General features: G+C 45.4%; 1 protein-coding gene across 3 annotated transcripts in view; it reads left to right on the top strand.

Moving 5' to 3' along the window:
• The window catches only part of RCOR1 (REST corepressor 1), a 143684-nt gene that overhangs the window by 86241 nt on the left and 38325 nt on the right, over window positions 1–19118 (top strand). For all 3 annotated transcript variants that reach the window (XM_035105605.2, XM_035105615.2, XM_035105598.2), the window contains exons 4-6: window positions 45–97; window positions 6143–6304; window positions 12808–12926. In XM_035105605.2, coding sequence (XP_034961496.1) covers window positions 45–97; window positions 6143–6304; window positions 12808–12926 — 334 coding nt within the window. The remainder of the gene's footprint in view (window positions 1–44; window positions 98–6142; window positions 6305–12807; window positions 12927–19118) is intronic.

Raw genomic sequence — 19118 nt, 5'->3', positions numbered from 1 at the left:
AATTCTCTTTCTCCCTCCTTCTCTCCCTCCCCAATTCTCTCCAGTGGATGAATACATCGCTATTGCAAAAGAAAAGCACGGCTACAACATGGAGCAGGTACTGAAAACAATTCAAAAAATTATAGTGTCCTATTAACCAAATGATGAGTTTTTCTAAAAGGGAAGATTCATTTCCAGTGTTATTGATTGATTGCATTTATCCAAGGAGCTCCAGGTGGTTTGCCTAAGTCTCTTCATTTAATCCTCACGGCAACCCTGTGAGGTTGGTGAAATTTGGTGTCCCAGATCCTAGTCCAACACTCTGCATGTCCGTAACTTGCATTCCAGTTGTTAATGAAACAAATTCATAATCTGTAAAACAGACTGTTGTACAACAGTCTTCCTTCTCCCCTTTGGACCAATGCAGTTAATATTATTTGATGTCTGGAATAAGCAGATATGTTACTAATCATTCCCAGTACGTTGAATTTTGTTATCCTTTCCATTTCTTAGCCTACGCATCTTAATTTTTAAAAAACCACCCTGGGGATGTTTTACTCCTGTTTCTAACCAAAATAAGGTGGGGGGTGGGTGGGTGGGTGGGCAGGCAAGGAGAAAACCAAACCCATGTAGATGCATCTGACATGATGTTTATCTGCCATTCTTGGGTGTATTTATGTATAAACAAGCACATTTAATATCTTGCCTCTCCGTAAAAGGTCAGGCTGGCTGGAAACATTAAAGCCTTGCTCAAAACATATATACCAAACAAACAACAAAGGCTAATATCCTTAAAAAAAAATACGCAATACAGTAGGACACACAGCAAAACACACAAGACCAGTAAATGACATCATGAAACATGAACCCGCTAGATGCCTGCCTATAGACAGGCGAGCTTTGCCTCTGTTTCTAAATTGGCAAGAAGAACATTCACTGGCACAGCTTCTCTACAAACTCTTAAAATGGTTCAGGAGCAGGAAAATGCACAGATAGGAGCTAAGCGGAAGACCCCTTCAGGTGTTCAGAAGAATGTGTGTGGCCATAAATTGTGAAGGAGAGTTAGAAACTTAGATGTATAAGCCAAATGGCGCCTTAAATCTAGGTTACGGTTGCCACAACAGAATGTCTAGGAACTTTTTTTTGCTAAATAATAATAATAATAATAATAATTCTATACCACTTTATGTTTTAAAGAAAAAAATCTCAATGCAGTTTACAACAGATTAAAACCCCCAAATAAAAACAATTCACAATGAAACGAATGCAAGCTTCAAGGAAAATAAGTTTTGCTTTCCCCAAATTTATTTACTGACCTAATTTATATAGCTGTCCCACAGCAGAAGTACTCTAGGAACAGTGTGGTGTTGTGGTTAGAGTGTTGGACTAGACTGTGTTGAACCCTGAGAGTTCAGGGTTCAAATCCCCACTGAGCCATGAAGTTCACTGGGTGACCTTTGACCAATCGCTTATTCTCAGCTTCATGTACCTGGGATATAAACACGAGAAATAATAAAGCTGGTTCCTGCCCAGTCTAAAACTGACACCAGAAAATGACAAAGGAAGGAGAGAATAGAAGTGGGGGTGGATATGTGATTGTTTTAATTTCACATGTTTCTGTTTCGTTTTGAACCTAAGGGGTAGCAGATGAGAGAAAAATGAATGCATGCTTTTCTGTATCTCTTCTGGCCAGTTGAAAATATCCTGGTATGCACCTGGGTGCCTCTCTTCTTCCCTATATACCTATTTCCTAGATCTATCTAAATGTATGGTGTGTATGGATGGAGCCTTTAAAGAACACCACCCCATGGTTGTGGTGCGATGGGTCAGTGTGTCTGGCTATTAACCAGAAGGTTGTTGGTTCAAGCCCACCCAAGGATGGCTGCATTGCAGGGGGTGTGGACTAGATCAGTGGTCCTCAACCTTGGGCCTCCAGATGTTTTGAGACTACAATTCCCATCATCCCTGACCACTGGTCCTGCTAGCTAGGGATCATGGGAGTTGTAGGCCAAAAACATCTGGAGGCCCAAGGTTGAGGACCACTGGACTAGATGACTCCCAGGATCCCTTCCAGCTCTATATTTCTAGGATTCTGTGACCTTCCCAAAAGAATCCCCGGAATTAAAATTTACCTCTCACAGAAGTTACAAGCTCCAGCTCTCCGAACAAGCTACAATTCCCAGGATTCTTTTGGGAGAAACCCATTTTCTTTAAATGTATGGCGTGTAAAGGTAAAGGGACCCCTGACCATTAGGTCTAGTCGTGACCGACTCTGGGGTTGCGACGCTCATCTTGCGTTATTGGCCGAGGGAGCCGGCGTACAGCTTCCAGGTCATGTGGCCAGCATGACAAAGCCACTTCTGGCAAACCAGAGCAGCACACGGAAACACCGTTTACCTTTCCGCTTGGAGCGGTACCTATTTATCTACTTGCACTTTGACGTGCTTTCGAACTGCTAGGTTGGCAGGAGCTAGGACTGAGCAACGGGAGCTCACCCCGTTGCGGGGATTCAAACCACCGATCTTCCAATCGGCAAGCCCTAGGCTCTGTGTGGTTTAACCCACAGCGCCACACAGCCTAAATTGGATACTCCTGGTGCATTATGCAACTAAGGTAGTTTTGGAGAAGAAGGCGAAGAGGATCCACTTAACTGTTGAATGATACAAGTGGAGAAATGCATAACTTTAAGCTTTGGTTATTCCATTATTCCACGAGGCACCGTCCCTACTGAGAGGTTAGAAAGGGGCGGAAAGGAAGAAACTACTATTTCATGTAAAAAGGATTATTTTCACAGTGAGTCATGTTGAAGGGAATTCCAAGAAGGAAAACTCCCTAGATGTTGAGCAATGAGTGTGTGATGACATGGAACTGAGCAGAAGGGTCTTGCGTGTGCTGACCAATGTGGAGCTTCAGGAAATCACGAAGTGATGACTTTTCTACCAATGAAGAAAAGCTTTTTAAAAAATAATAATAATTTGCATTGCAAAATGGGCTCAGGGGAGAGGGAAATCCCAGTATCAAAGTTAGCACTTTCACTTTGAATAACCTGAGTCAAAATGTTTTGGCCAAGAGTTATGTGATCTATATATAACTTGTAGAGAATTAAGAGGTTTGTTCCAGGGCATTTTAACCAACAGATGGAGAGAATAATAATTTTACTTGAGGAGACAGTGCTGCCAAATTAACCTTTTTTAAAACTATGACTGTGAGATAGTTGGTCTTTTCTGAAATGTTTGCTGTGGAGGAAATAGGGAGGAAAGACCGGATCGTGCAGCAGATAGAACTTGGGTTCAGAGGTGGTGCCGTGCCTTCAGATTTGGGACTCTTCTGTTCAAGAGAATTTAGTAAGATGTGCTTTCCAGACATTATTTGCACCACCCTTCCCAAATGGTATCATGCTGATCTTGAATGGCTTCTGTCTTAGCTAACTAAGAAACAAACACCTGGGCACACACCTATATACTGTCTCAGGCATTAAAGCCAGCAATAGGGGCTCTCTTGGGTGGCACTGTGGACTAAACCACAGAGCCTAGGGCTTGCCCATCAGAAAGTCGGGCGGTTCGAATCCCGTGATGGGGTGAGCTCCCGTTGCTCGGTCCCTGCTCCTGCCAACCTAGCAGTTCCAAGCATGTCAAAGTGCAAGTAGATAAATGGGTACCGTTCCAACGGGAAGGTAAACGGCGTTTCCGTGCGCTGCTCTGGTTTCGCCAGAAGCGGCTTTGTCATGCTGGCCACATGACCCGGGAAAAAACTGTCTGCGGACAAACGCCAGCTCCCTGGGCCTGTATAGCGAGCTGAGCACCGCAAACCCAGAGTCGTCTGCGACTGGACTTAACGGTCAGGTGTCCCTTTACCTTTACCTAGGCGCCCTCTTGGTAGTCCATCCACCCTCAGAAGTTTGGAGGGGTGGGCGGCCCAGGAGAGGGCATTCTGCCCCTAAGTTGTGGAAATCCCTCTCCAGAGAGGTGCATCTGGCACCTTCATTGTGTGGCTTTTGTTTTACGATGAAGATACAATTTTTTACTCTGCATTCGAATGATATACATATCTAACACACGGAGGTGTGTGTGAGTGTGTGTGTGTGTGTGTGTGTGTGTGTGTGTGTGTGTGTGTATAAAGGTAAAGGACCCTTGACAGTGAAGTCCAGTTGCAAACGACTCTGGGGTTGCGGCGCTCATCTCGCTTTACTGGCCGAGGGAGCCGACGTTTGTCCGCAGGCAGTTTTTCCGGGTCATGTGGCCAGCATGACTAAGCTGCTTCTGGCGAAACCAGAGCAGCGCACGGAACGCCTTTTGCCTTCCCGCCTGAGTGGTACCCATATATCTACTTGCACTTTGACGTGCTTTCGAACTGCTAGGTTGGCAGGAGCTGGGACCGAACAACGGGAGCTCATCCCGCTGCGGAGATTCGAACCTCCGACCTTCTGATCGGCAAGCCCTGGGCTCAGCAGTTTAGACCACAGCGCCACCCCCCCCCATATATCTGTAGAGATGTCATCATGCTGTAGTTCACATGATCCCTGATAGGTGGCACTGCTAACTACAGTGTGAAGGCAAACTTAGCAGTGGCCAGCCAAACAATGAAGACCAGCGAACAAGAAAGCAGGTGGCAGAGGCCACAGCGGCCAGCATAGTGGCTGTAGTAATAATAATAATATAAATATATTTATACATACATACATACATACATACATACATACCCTGCCCATCTGGCTGGGTTTTCCGTAAGAGTGGCAGGGTGGGCAGCAGGAGCCGGCGAGAGAGGGGTGGGATGGGAGAACTGCAAAGTCTTAACTGCTGTCTGAAGCCGCCACCCATCCTATTCTCTTGACAGCAGTTTGTTTTAATTGGGTTTTTAATACAGTGGTACCTCGACTTACGAATTCAATCCGTTCCGAACGGACCTCCGTAAGTTGAAAAAATTGTAAGTCAAAGCCAATGGGGGGAAAATGTAAAAAAACTCGTAAGGCGAAAAAATCCTATCTAAAAATTTGTAAGTCGAAAAAATCCTATCTAAACCGCACCCAAGATGGCGGACGGAACTCCATTCGTAACTCGAAACATTCGTAAGTCGAGTTATTCGTAAGTCGAGGCACCACTGTATTGCCTTTTGAAATTGCTGTAAGTCACTCTGGTGGCAAAAGGCAGATAATAAATGAATAAATAAATAAATAAGGGAAGCAGAATCTCCGGCTCATTCTGTGACAGTACAGCCATGACCACCAGATCTGAGGACTTCATCTGAAGTCCATTTGCTCTTCTGGAGCGCTGCTCCTCATTGTCTAGGTTATGCCCAAAGATGTTTCAAAACAAAATTAAAGGTGTGGTTTGTACATTGCACTCCATCTGCATGTTCAGTAGTCCATACGTGTGGCCTGCTATTTCTATTATTATTATTATTATTATTATTATTATTATTATTATTATTATTATTATTATTATTATTGATATATTACCCTATACCCCGGGGGTCTCAGGGCGTTTCACAGAATAAAATCAAGATATAATACCACAAAATACATAATAAAAACAACAACCCAATAGCTGCCCCCTCCTTTCTTCCCACGAGGCACCCCCGAAGCAATTTACAACATAATACATCTAGAACACTTAAATTATATAGGAATAGTTAATCTATGATTGGATATATAAAAAACAGTTAGAAATATGAAAACAGCTTAAAACAACAGCACCTGAACAAAATCAATTCAGTTACGAGAAAGATACCAAGGGGTGTAAAGATTTTAGAAGTCTTGTGGAAACTGCTCAGAGACTTTACTGTGCTGTGCTGTGCTGTGCTGTGCGTGCGTGTGTGTGTGTGTGTGCGTGCGTGCATGCATGCATGAGAGAGGGATAGAGGCAGACACAAACAGAGACTGTGTGCATCTTTAGTCAACTGGGAAGGAATTGTTCCTAGCCAATGGTTCCTGCTTTAAAAGCGCCACTGTGTGGATCCGAGGCCAGCTTTCCACTTCCAGAACATCTGTGTTCTCCGTATGGCAAGAAAGCAGTGAGCCTGCCAGAGGTTTATCAGAAAGCACCTGAACACAGCCCAAGCTGAACACAGCCCATGAAAATTGCCAGGGTGACTGCTGTTTCCCTTTGGTTGTGGGTCCACTTTTTGTTGCATTTATCCACGCTTACCTCTCTCTTCCTTCCTCCAGGCCCTGGGGATGCTATTTTGGCACAAGCACAACATTGAGAAATCTCTGGCTGACCTGCCCAACTTCACCCCCTTCCCAGACGAATGGACGGTTGAGGACAAAGTCTTGTTCGAGCAGGCTTTCAGTTTCCACGGAAAAACATTTCATCGTATTCAGCAAATGGTGAGGCATCATTGAGGCCTGAGTGCATAGGCGTGAGAGCCCTGGCTTCGAAAGCAGGTGCTGCAAAGTGTTGGGTTTGGATGTTCTCAAGTAGATATTCCAGCTGAGATGTTTTGACCATCTAGGAAGGCACAGTGATCTTTAGAGGGGGACAGGAGGGCTGAGTTGCAAGAGCTGGAGTCTTTGGACTTCATGCTTATCTCCCCCCCCCCTTTGTTCATGAATTACACATCTGAAGAAGTGTGCATGCACACGAAAGCTCATACCAATGACAAACTTAGTTGGTCTCTAAGGTGCTGCTGGAAGGATTTTTTTTTATTTTGTTTCGACAATTGAGAAGTGTGAAGCACTGATAGGGAGGAGGGGCACGAGATTATAACAGGGGAAAAGATGATGTGCTGGGAACTCCCCCTTTTTAACATTTATATTGTAAGAAAAACAATCAAACAAACAAAAAGCAGGTTGCAAAAATGCAGAGATAAGAATGAAAGCTACCCTTACGTCGAAAGCAACTACTGGGGAAGAGAGATTCTACTCCGCTGCATTAAAGCCGCACTGTGGAGAATGGAAATTAAAGGACATAAGATGAACACTCTGGGATATACTTCTAAAATGGAGACTAGTGTTTCATTCTAATATACAGTGGACGCTCAGGTTGCGAACATGATCCGTGCAGGAGGCACGTTCGCAGCCCGCAGCATTCGCAAACTGCACGCACGGGTCACGATTCGGCACTTCTGCGCATGTGATTTAGTGGTTCTGCGTGAACGCCGAAACCCAGAAGTAACCCGTTCTGGTACTTCCGGGTTCGGCACGGTGCACAACCTGAAGCATCTGTAACCTGATGTATGACTGTAATCCAGGCATCCCCAAACTGCGGCCCTCCAGATGTTTTGGCCTACAACTCCCATGATCCCTAGCTAACAGGACCAGTGGTCGCGGAAGATGGGAATTGTAGTCCAAAACATTTGGAGGGCTGAAGTTTGGGGATGCCTGCTGTAATCAGATTCGACAGGGAACTTGTCAGATAAATATTTACGTATATCATAAAGGGCTACTCAGCGGCACCCGAGTCCTCTGCTGTTGCTTTGCCCTTGATGGTTTTAACATTCATGAATAAGTTTTTCAAGAAAAGTGCTGTGTACACACACACACACACACACACACACACACACACACACACACACAAATGAAGACTTACCTACAATTGGTAAGTCACTAATCTCATAAGGATAGGAGTGTCTGGCAGTCTAAATCTGGCCAAGTTATTATTGTTGCGTGTAATATGCAGCAAATTCGCAGACTGAGAGCGAGATCAGGCCCTCCTTATACTGGCGTATGGAGCGAGGGGATTTTATTATTCCACTGCCGTGAAACACCAGCGGCGACAACACTGTGATATGGAATCCCATATCCACCTTTCTTGGCCTGGAAAGAGGTTTCAGATTGCCGAAACACATCCATCAAAATATTCATGTACAAAAAGATCACACTAAGGCTAGATCTGTTTATATAGGAGTTGTGGGTGGAACCAAATTAAGATGACAGAAGCTCAGGAGTGTTTTGTATCTGTTTTAATTGCGTTTTAACTCAGTTCTTGCATAAATTTGCTTTATCGACTAGGAGAAAGAATGCACAAAAAAGTAACTCCCTCCCCCCCCCCCCAATCTCTGCATTCTTGCTTTTCCTTGAGGTTTTTTTTTTTTGAAAGAACAGAAGTGTTTTATATTTATATTCACTGGAGATTAAGGGTCACACTAAAAGCTGTGTGCTGTTAATTAGCAGAAGTAACAGCTGTAACTCCCCCGCCCAACCAAGTCTTCCAGCTTAATCCCTGTTCTTTAACTATTTTACCACCAGTTCTTAAAAATAATAATTATGTTTTGTTGTCTAAGGGCAGAGCTAGATGTGGGCCTGTTACTCAGAATGGCAATCCCATACTGAGTTCTCCCACCTCCTACTGGTAACGTACAGGCAGACGTTTAGCCAATGATGTAGAATAGGGTGGGGGACAGTGACTTTGTGGTACGGATACCTCTGGCCCTCTCTCTGGCCTTTGCAAATTGTTGGATTTGCAACTCGCATGAGCCCCAACAACATGTTCCCAATCCCTGGCTCTACTATAATAATAATAATAATAATAATAATAATAATAATAATAATAATAATATATTATTATTTATACCCCGCCCATCTGGCTGGGTTTCCCCAGCCACTCTGGGCAGCTTCCAACAGAAAAAGGAAATAAAATAATCTATTAAACATTAAAAGCCTCCCTAAAAAAGGCTGCCTTCAAATGTCTTCTAAAAATCTGGTAGCTGTTTTTCTCTTTGACATCTGATGGGAGGGCGTTCCACAGGGAGGGCAACTTGGCTTCTCACAACGAGGGAACCGCCAGAAGGCCCTCGGTGCTGGACCTCAGTGTCCGGGTAGAATGATGGAGGTGGAGACGCTCCTTCAGGTATACTGGACCGAGGCCATTTAGGGCTTTAAGGGTCAGCACCAACACTTTGAACTGTGCTCGGAAACGTACTGGAAGCCAATGTAGATCTTTCAAGACCGGTGTTATGTGGTCTCGGCGGCCGCTCCCAGTCACCAGTCTAGCTGCCGCATTCTGGATTAGTTGTAGTTTCCGGGTCACCTTCAAAGGTAGCCCCACGTAGAGCGCATTGCAGTAGTCCAAGCGGGAGATAACCAGAGCATGCACCACTCTGGCGAGACAATCTGCAGGCAGGTAGGGTCTCAGCCTGCATACCAGGTGGAGCTGATAGACAGCTGCCCTGGACACAGAATTGACCTGCGCCTCCATGGACAGCTGTGAGTCCATAATGACTCCCAGGCTGCGCACCTGGTCCTTCAGGAGCACAGTTACCCCATTCAGGACCAGGGAGTCCTCCACACCTGCCCACCTCCTGTCCCCCACAAACAGTACTTCTGTCTTGTCAGGATTCAACCTCAATCTGTTAACCGCCATCCATCCTCCAACCGCCTCCAGGCACTCACACAGGACCTTCACGGCCTTCAGTGGTTCTGATTTGAAAGAGAGGTAGAGCTGCATGATTTGGAGGATTGGAAATGAGCCCCAAGCTCACACGATCCTTTTGCCTATGTGTCTTTGTCTTTTCCATTTAACCATAGTTTGCCATGATGTCGAAATCGGCAAACTGGACAGCTCTTGCTCTCCAAACTCATTTCAGACTTCAAGCCACAGTTTCTTGATTTGGAACATTATGACAAACTATGGTTAGCACTAAACTGCAGCCCTGCAGAGAGAGGAAGGGTTCACCACTATTGACTGATGGAAAACGATGGTTAGTATTTATACTGTGGGAGAAAGGTATGTAAGATGAGTGGAGGAATCCTTCGAATGATGATTTGGAGGTTTGTCGGAACTGAGTCAATATGGAAAGAAGCCTGTAATTAATTGCGCCTTTGATCGTTTCACAGTTGAGGGTCTTTGACTACCAAGTTTTACGTATTTCAGCCAACAAAGACGACCTCTCAGAGAGCAAGATGCAGGGCTTTCTTCTCCATGTGAAGTCTTATTGATTTTCAGCAACTAGGAAAAAATGAACAAGCCACTCCAAAGGCATAAATATGGTTGCTGCGCTTGAAAGGTTCTCGGGAAGAAATGGCTTTTCCATGGCCTGCTTAAAAGTGCATTCTTGTGGCATTCGGTATTGTTATGAGGACGACAGCAGAATTAGTCACTTCAGGTCACCAAGATTGCAGCAGCCACGTATGCATGGTGCTTTACACAGGAACATGAGCCAAAAAGTGACTTAGGAGGAGCTTGCACTCTAAATTTCAGCCGTGGGAGAGACATAGGCAAGGGTGGACGGATAGATGGCAAAGTGAGTGCAGTCTCAGTGCTTCCTTTCAATGGGAGATGACGGGAAAGTCGTTATACCCACAGCTTCAAGGATGTATAATGGGTTTTGTGAAATACTTAGAAGGAAGAGAGATCTAGCATCACTTTGCTATAATGTAGTTCCAGGCAGAAGGGAGCCAGTAGAGAGTATGGACAGCATGGCTTGAGAGCAGGGAATTTTGGGTTGGTTCATTTGGAGGTGGAATGGCACTGGGAAATCAGAACATAATGATGGAAATGATCAGCCTCATTTTATTTGTCGGCAGCCTTTCCATAGACCACGCTCAGGGCGGCTTACAACATGAAACGTTTCACACAATTGCGAACGTAACAAGAGTAGTTGTAAACAATAAATAAAGCACATTGAAAAGTATGCAACCAAACGGGACAGTTTCCACACAGACCATCATAAGATCTAAAACAAAGATGAAAAAAAAAATACTAATTGCAGCAACAAGATCCCCCAACAAAAACCCCCTATAAACCAGCGTTTCCCAAACCTGGGTCTCCAGCTGTTTGGGGACTACAGTTCCCATCATCCCTGACCACTGGTCCTGCTAGCTGGGGATGATGTATGTTGTAGTCCAAAAACAGCTGGAGACCCAAGTTTGGGAAATGCTGTCCTAAACAATACTGCAACCCAAGAGTATGTTTAGTGGCCTCAGCTTTCGTTGCTGGAGTCAGCCAGGGCCCTTTCTTAAAGTGCTGTGAGGCTGACTAGCTGACTTTGGCATAAGCCTGAAGCTTGGCCTTTTTGTCTTTTATACTTGCACCCTCTTTTGCACCCATACACTGCACCCAATGCCAGCCTTTTCTCCCACCGTGGCTCATTCAGAGGCCTTTGCAATGCAGCTTGGTGCTGTAGATTGCGGCACCCATCTTAACAGACTAGTGACCTAGCAGAGACTTCAAAAAGACTAGAAGAAGGGCGTTCCGTTCTGGACATCCTTTCATAAGGCCATGTTACCAGGGGTGGGTGGGGCCAGGAGCAAGAGTAGGCAGAGCAACAAATATGAGTTGTATCTTTGCATAGAGGGATGCTTTCCACGCCCTTGCATGGCACTCTTCCTGTCCTCCATCTGAGCCAAGCCCCTGGTGAGGTCATGTGTGGCCTGGAGAGGGCCCCAAGAGCCAGATGGAAAAGTATGGAGGGCCGCATTTGGTTTCCAGGCCTGAGGTTCCCCATCTATGAACCTGCAACCAGGCTTTCCTGATCCCTTCTAAAAGCCAAGCAATAAACTATAAAAGCAGCCATCAGATCAGCAGCTGGGATGAAGAGGCAACTAAGGTAGAAATTATACCCCAAAATCCAATGTAAATCAGTAAGGATAGCCTTTAGCTCATCCATAGCTTTATTATTATTAATATTCTGTTGGGAGCTGCCCAGAGTGGCTGGGGAAACCTAGCCAGGTGTGTGGGGTATAAATCATCATCATCATCATCTTGGCTGGTGAAGAGAATATGACTTGCCTTGGCTCAGGATCTGAGGAACTTTGGTCTCCCCAAAGCAGGATCCCTTCCGTACAGTATGAGAACCAGTGGATGAAACTTAGTCATTATCAACAGGTTTTCCAGAGGACATAAGGTGCTATGAGAGGAGGAAATGACACGCAGAATTGCCCCCTTTCAGGTTGTAAGCACATTCTTTTTTTAAAAAAGGGAAGAGAAAGAAAAAAATGCAATTAAGAGACAGCTCTTTAATTGCAAATTGCTTTTTCTAAAGCTGGGCTTGTCTAGCAGTAAAAGCAGAACCACTGATAATGTAATTAGTGTTAAAATACAGCAAGACTAACTTGGGTAGGAGTTGGTGGGGGGGGGCATGCAAACTTGAAAAGGGAAGGTGTTGTGTTATGGAACGTGAGGCAAGTTATAAGACAAGCCTCTCCACTCACTGAAAGCCAAATAAAAGGAATCATTAAGAAGCAACCAACTGAAGCACCGTCAAGTTGTTGCCTTTCAATGGCTGTGTTCACATATAATGCTAACCCATGGTTTGGTTTAACCCTAGCTTGTTCAACAAACCATGAGCTTCTTATCATACGTGAGCACCTAAACCATGGGTTGCTTCTCCAAAGCTTGGCTGGCTTTGCACATTCAGACAAGCAATACTTGGGCTGAACAAACCGTGGCTTGGTGTTATGCGCAAACCAAGCCCACGTGTACCTCTTTATTTTGTGATTTTAAGTTAATAGTCCTCAACATGCATTTGGGGACCCACTTCTTAATTTTTGACACCTATTTGAGTGGTGGCAGTGCTGCTGTTTCGACGTGTTTTAGGTCGCTGTGCAACCCAACTGCGGGTCAAAGACCAGCAATACGTAAGTCATTGGCAGTGTTAATGCACTCACTTTGCCTGTTGTGTTGTGTTCAGTTTCTGGAATGGCACCTGCATTTGGAGTTGCCAGAAAACCCATACACCAGCCTTTTGTGTGCTGCTGCTGGTTCAGGCAAGTGCTAGCTCATCCCCAAGCAATCCCAGAATCAGATTTTGCCCTGTCCAACGCAACAGTTACCAACTTCTGCTCACAATGGGTCCTGGCCGTTTTCCTCTGCAAACTTTGCTATCCGATTCGAAGCTGGTGCGTGAGTAACGCAGGGTGTCTCAATGCTCCCAATATTCTGTGTTCCACAGCTTCCTGACAAATCAATAGCAAGCCTGGTGAAGTTCTACTACTCCTGGAAAAAGACGAGAACCAAAACGAGCGTCATGGATCGTCATGCTCGGAAGCAGAAAAGGGAGAGGGAAGAAAGGTAAGCTTGCCAATAGGATTTGAAGACTGAGGATCTAGAAACCAGGACCCTTCGAAGTGCATATTTCAGTTTTGTTTTTTGTGCAGAATCATGCTTGCAGTTTGGAGTTCTTTGAACAGAAATACCTTTTAACTCACACTATTTGGGAGTCAAGGGTCTGGTGGGAATATTCAGTGTTGATGCTGTTTAGGAAAGCATTTAAGGAAGGATTGATGTTTTTATTAAGTTGTAAGCTGCCCAGAATGGCAGAGGAAACGCAGCCAGATGGGCAGGGATTGTTGTTGTTGTTGAATTGTTGGAGAAGAGGTGGTCAAAATGGCGGCTGCAACTTCCATCATTCCCGTTCACTTCCCATACTGGCTGGATCTGTTGAAGCAGGATTGTGACATCATGTAGAAAGCACCATTTTGCCTTACAGAATGAAAGAATTATTGTGGCCTAAGTTTTGTGGCTGCACCTGATGCTGTAACCTCTGTCCCTAAAAGCTCATGCCATTATAAACCTGTTTGTCTGTCAGGTGCCAAAACACTCTCTGCTGTTTCTGCAGCTGCACATCTGCAATGCTTCCTCTGGAAGTTACCACACAAATGAAATTATCACACAAATGAGACCCTTGTTTCCCCCGAAAAAGAGCAGGGTTTTCCAGCCTATTGCAAGTGAGGGCCACCTCTGTGCATTTGTTTCTGGCCGTATATATAAAACTAAAATTAACACGGTGAAAGGGGTGGAGCCTGGGATTTCAGGATTGGCTGTTTAGATAGTGCCTATCTGACCAAGTTGCAAGAACAGGGCCGTCTTAAGCGCCCCTGGCGCCGTGGTGCGCCGGATCCCTCCGGCGCCCTCCCGCCCCGTTTCCCAGCGCGATGGGCGGGTGGGCGCTGCGCGGCTGCCACAGGCACTGCTGCGCGGTGGGTGGGCGGGCAGGCACAGCGCGGTTGCCGTGGGTGCAGCTGTGCGGCGGGCCGGCCGGCCGGCCGGCGGGCACAGCTCGCGGCGCCCTCCTGGTGGGCCGGCGCCGTGGTGCCCTGCGCCGCCTGGCCATAGGGCCGGCCCTGTGCAAGAATTATCAGTTGCTGCTACATGAGATCAAATGCTGACTATTCCTGGAAAGCCCTAAATCTCCCAAGGAACCTTTCTTTATAACTACCCCGTGATTTATGAGCCCAGTGGACACTGAGCATGTCTTATGGGGTGATGACATAGACAAGTCAAGATTATCTAGTTGTCTCTGCCAGGGTCTCTGCCCAGCCTGCTTATAGGAACATGCTGCTTCCCTGTCAATTGCTTGTTGTGAAATTGGATTTTCTGATAAATGGGATCCTTGCTGTGGGCTTCTATTTCCACCTCTCCTCCCCCAGTCAGTCAGTCAGTCAGTCAGTCATGCATTCTGTTCCTAGGGGCAGGGTTGGTTTGCATTAAGGGGAAAAGTGATTTGTGTGTCACTGCTTATAAATCTTAAGGCTATTAAAAAACAACAACCTCTGGCTGTGTTTGAATGGTCCTATCAGTTCTTAATAAGCCAACATATGAATGAACCTTCAGCCCATTCATGCAGCACCTTCCTGTCTCCTTCTGTCTCAATGAGATGTGTAACTAGTCATCATTTCCTGTGTTCTCACAACCAGCAAGCTGGCTACCAAGTGTGTTGAGAGATGACCACCCAGACACAATTTGTTTCTTTCATACCTTCTATGTTTCCAAGCAAACATCAATGTTGTTGTTGTTAATTTCCCTCCTTTTTTCCCTTTAGCAGCTAAAAGGCTTGCATACAACATTATTATCATTATTATTATTATTATTATTATTATTATTATTATTATTTGTGTCTTTAATGGTGACCATCCACTTGGCTTATTCTGAGGACATGCAAGCAGAAAATTTGCAATGGAAATAGTCCCAAAGGGGGAAAATAGCTTTATAGTTCCGCCCTGCCCCTGTTGGGTTTTGCTTTCTCTCCATCCTGCTTTTTCCTTGAGACCAGCACATGTTCTTAATCTGATTTTTTCTCCATACCTTTGGACCCTGGGAAAGCTCCACAAAGATGTGCCTGAGCCTAGATTTTGCATTAATTCAGTGCTCTTGCAGTGCAGGAATATTGATTCAAAATAGTCATGAGAGCCTGTTGCTATGGAGATGGTGATTCCGCTCTTACAATTTAGGAAAGGGACCAAGCTAGCATATGTATATTTTGTGTGAATATTTTTTTTTTTAAAAAAAACCCAGGAATAGATAAACTGCAGGTTTAAATTGTGCTTGGTTTCTTAATTGTGATCCACCTTGAGCTAAACTTGGGAAAGCTGGGTGCAACTGTATTAATTTCATCACTGAGATAAGCTTGTGAGCAAAAAGTGTTTTTGGCTTGATCTCTAGACAGCAAGCATCATTGCAACTGGTGCCTCCTCCTCCTCCTCCTCCTCCTCCTCCTCCTCCTCCTCCTCCTCCTCCTCTTCTCCTTCTTCTTCTTCTTCTTCTTCTTCTTTGAAAAGCACCAACCCAATTTCAGTAAACAAGCCAGTATCTGAATGTATCTGACAAAAAATAATAATATTGCAGCCTGCAGGTGCCTGGTGGTTGCAAACGCTGAAGGGAACATTTGCACAACATGAATGAATGCAGAATAGAAATGTTCCTGAGCCCTGGGTTGGTGCTTGCTTTCATCAACACCAATGACTTACAACTCTTGCAGCTACACTGAAGGGAGCAGGCATGTGTAGTAGACTTGCTTCGCATGATTTTCCAACATGCCTTACTCTAGCACTGGAACCAGAGCAAGCAAAATAGTAATCGGAAAATTGCCAGGACTTTAAGAAGCTGCCTTATTTTGAGTCACACCGTTAGTCCATCTAGGTCTTTAATGTAAAGACTTCACTCACCTGGTGTCTTCACCCATGTCACTTAGGCACAAGACGAAGGCTTTCTTTTATTTTTCCAGGCTTTTAAGTGAACTTCCTGAATTGCATCTTTTTAAATGGTTGAGTAGGGCTGCGGTTATTGTTCTCAATTGTTTGTGTGTGTGCATGTGTACGCTGGTTGTGTGTGTGTGTGTGTGTGTGTGTGATTGATTGTCTTTCTTGCACTGCATACTTTATATTTTGTTACTGTGCTTTTATTGCTTGCTGCCCTGGGAATTCTTGAGAGTCGACAGTGCAAGGTATTGTTTTATCCAACAAATGCAAGACGTAAAGGTGGACGCAGAAGCAAATACATGCATTCTTCTTCCGCCTTAAGCAGGTGCACTGGGAAATTAAAAGCCACCCAGGTAGCCCCCTTCACACATTATGTCTTATTTCGTTTGTTAGTTTGTATGGTGCCCTTTTTTATAAATATTCTCAGGGCTGCTGTGTTCAGTAAAGCAGAACAACGTAATTTTATCCGCCACTTCAGTTTATTATCGTCAGCGAAGATCTTCCCACAGTTAAGAGAGTATAAAAAGGAAGGAGATAGATCTCAGGGGTCCAGCATCTGCTTTGTAGATCTCAAGTTCAATCCCTGGCATCTCCCAAGTAGGGCTGGAAGAAACTGAAGCCCAGGGGAGACGCTGTAAATTGTTGTAGGACAGGGACAGGCAATGTGGTACCGCCCAAAGGTAGTTGGACTCCCAAATCCCACCAGCCCTCATGGCTACTTGCAAGGGATGATGGGAGCTGTAGTCCAGCAGCATCAGAAAGGCACCATGTTGTCTAGTGGTGTCATTGACTGGTTGGGCGCAGAGGAATTGTGGGAGGAGCCAGCTGTGGAACTCTCAAGGGAAGAAGGCTCAGAGCCCAGGGGTTGGTGGTGGGATGACAATGAGTGGGCAGAGGGAAAAGACTGGGAAGAGGAGGCGTCGGAAGCTGAAGAAGTAACAGGGCTTGGCGAGTTGGGAAAGTCCATGGTAGAGATAAGTCCAGTATCAAAAGCAGAAGCTGAAGCAGGGGAGGAGGAAGGCTAAGAGGCAGGGATGAGACTGACTGGTGAAGAGGAGGGGGTGTCTCCCTCTCCTGCTGCAACAAGCTCCACTTCCCACTGGTCTCCCAGAACAAGAGGAGGCATGAAAAGGGTAGAGGAGAGGTTGGCTTCATGGAGGTGCAGTCTCCAATTGCTTGGGGAAAGCCCTGGAGAGGAGGGGACTTGAGCAGCTGTGGAGCATAGCTGCCAAGTTTTCCCTTTTCTCGCGAGGAAGCCTATTCAGCATAAGGGAAAATCCCTTTAAAAAAGGGATAACTTGGCAGCTATGCTGTGGAGAGGTGGGGACTTTCAGTCTCAGCTACTGCTTCACAGGGCAAGACCTTCTGGAGATGAGTAGTTGTTCTCATTAGGCCTGACACTCCTGCGCAGATCCTGTTTTGCTAATAAAGAGTTAACTCCAGCTTGCTTAGTGTGATTTACTGCTCCTGTCAACCACTGCCTTTAGATGGTGCTGATCTAGACCAGGCATCCCCAAACTGCGGCCCTCCAGATGTTTTGGCCTACAACTCCCATGATCCCTAGCTAACAGGACCAGTGGTCGGGGAAGATGGGAATCGTAGTCCAAAACATCTGGAGGCCCGAAGTTTGGGGACGCCTGATCTAGACAGACTCAGTCATGTGACTGAAAAAGCAGCTTCATAGAATGACTCCCATTTGGGGAAGGGGCTGTAGCATCTACATTGCATGTCAAAGGTCCCAGGTTCAATCCCTGACTTGCACAGACCCCTGTCTGAAACCCTGCACAGTTGCTGTCTGCACAGATTTGAAGTTAAGTTTGCCTAGCCAAACGGTAGCAACAGACTCATAAAGCGTGAGAGAGAAATGGGGGAGGAGGGGTGTGTGTGTGTCGTTCTCTTCATTTAATTGTATACAACATATTAGAAAGCTTGTACAAGCGATGGTGTATTTGCAAGATAGCACATTAGTTAAGGTTGCCCGAATCGGTGCCCCCTCAACGATTCCTGCGTTGGGTTATTAAAATTATTTTTTGCCTCAATTTGTGAAAACCACAGAGTCAGAAAATAATAATAATAAAAGCATTCTGCGGTAAACAGGTGCAAACTCCGGACTCCGTGGAAAGAATTCTAAAAGAGTTTGGGAAAGAAAACGGCAGTATATGTCATATGGGCTTCTGCAATAGCTTTTTTTTTTTTAAATTTCATGGGTTGTTGGAAAGGTGTGCCAGTTTCATTGGCTCTGAAGCCTATGCATATATTAAAAGTGGATCCAATAAGTTCCTCGCTGTTGTCTGTCCTTCCTACGCAACACAAGTGTCTTCAGCAGCATCCTGTACAGCAATGCTAAGTCACAGGTGGGAATGTAGCATCACTGTGAACTGTGGTCCAGCGTCTGATTGGAATTATTGAAGGATAAAAATCTGATGGGTTACATCAGCGGTCCATCGGGCTTAGGGTTGATGTTGCCCTTTGCCACTGGTTCCCAAAATTGTTGCCCCGCGGACCACTTGAAAATTGCCGAGGGTCTTGGCAGACCTCTGAATGGCTTTTCACGCCCGTTGTAGCAATCGTAATGTGCTCTACAAGGTGCTGCGCGGTTTTAATGGTCATTTCATTGCTGCTTTTACCGTTTATATCTTACCGTATTACGTAGAGTGCAGATTGTAGCACAATAAAATAACAATAGAAGAAGCAATACAGACGCAAATTAAAAATCAATACCACTGTTTTAATGCAATGGAAGTGCCATCTCCTGTAATCAGCCACAAATCCGCAGGTGCACCGTGGACCGGTGGACAACCCGAGCAAACTTTGCTGCAGACCGCTGGTGGTCCATGGGCCACATTTTTGAAAAGCCCCTGTCCTCTGGGCCACCCCTGGAGATTCACAAGTGTAGCCAACCCTTCCAGTTCAACCTGGAAACCGAGAGGGAGGCGTTTCTTTGGAGACAGAAACCACAGTTCTGGTTAACAGTTTGATCCTTTCCTTTTATGTTCCTTTGCTTGTGTCCCTTTCCCACATGGTGTTGTCTTTTTTCCTTTCCTTTTTTTTAAGATAGCAAGCCTGCAGGCAGGGTTTGTTTATTTCAAAATAATTAACTGTGCAGTGCCTAGCAGTTGAGGCACTTTATAAACAGTGCATATTAATCTCTCTCTTTCAAAGTAATTTGCTATGATATAGCTTGCATATTAAAGCAGTGGTTGGACCCATGGGAAGCTACTCTGTGCCGGGTTGGGCTATTCGTCCAAGAAGCCCAGGGAGATGTCCCTCCATATAGAATCATAGA

Source organism: Zootoca vivipara, chromosome 1 (genome assembly GCF_963506605.1).
Source record: "Zootoca vivipara chromosome 1, rZooViv1.1, whole genome shotgun sequence".
NCBI classification, from domain to species: Eukaryota; Metazoa; Chordata; class Lepidosauria; order Squamata; family Lacertidae; genus Zootoca; species Zootoca vivipara.
Note: the sequence above shows the minus strand (reverse complement) of the source record. Positions and strands in the feature narration are given on the sequence as shown.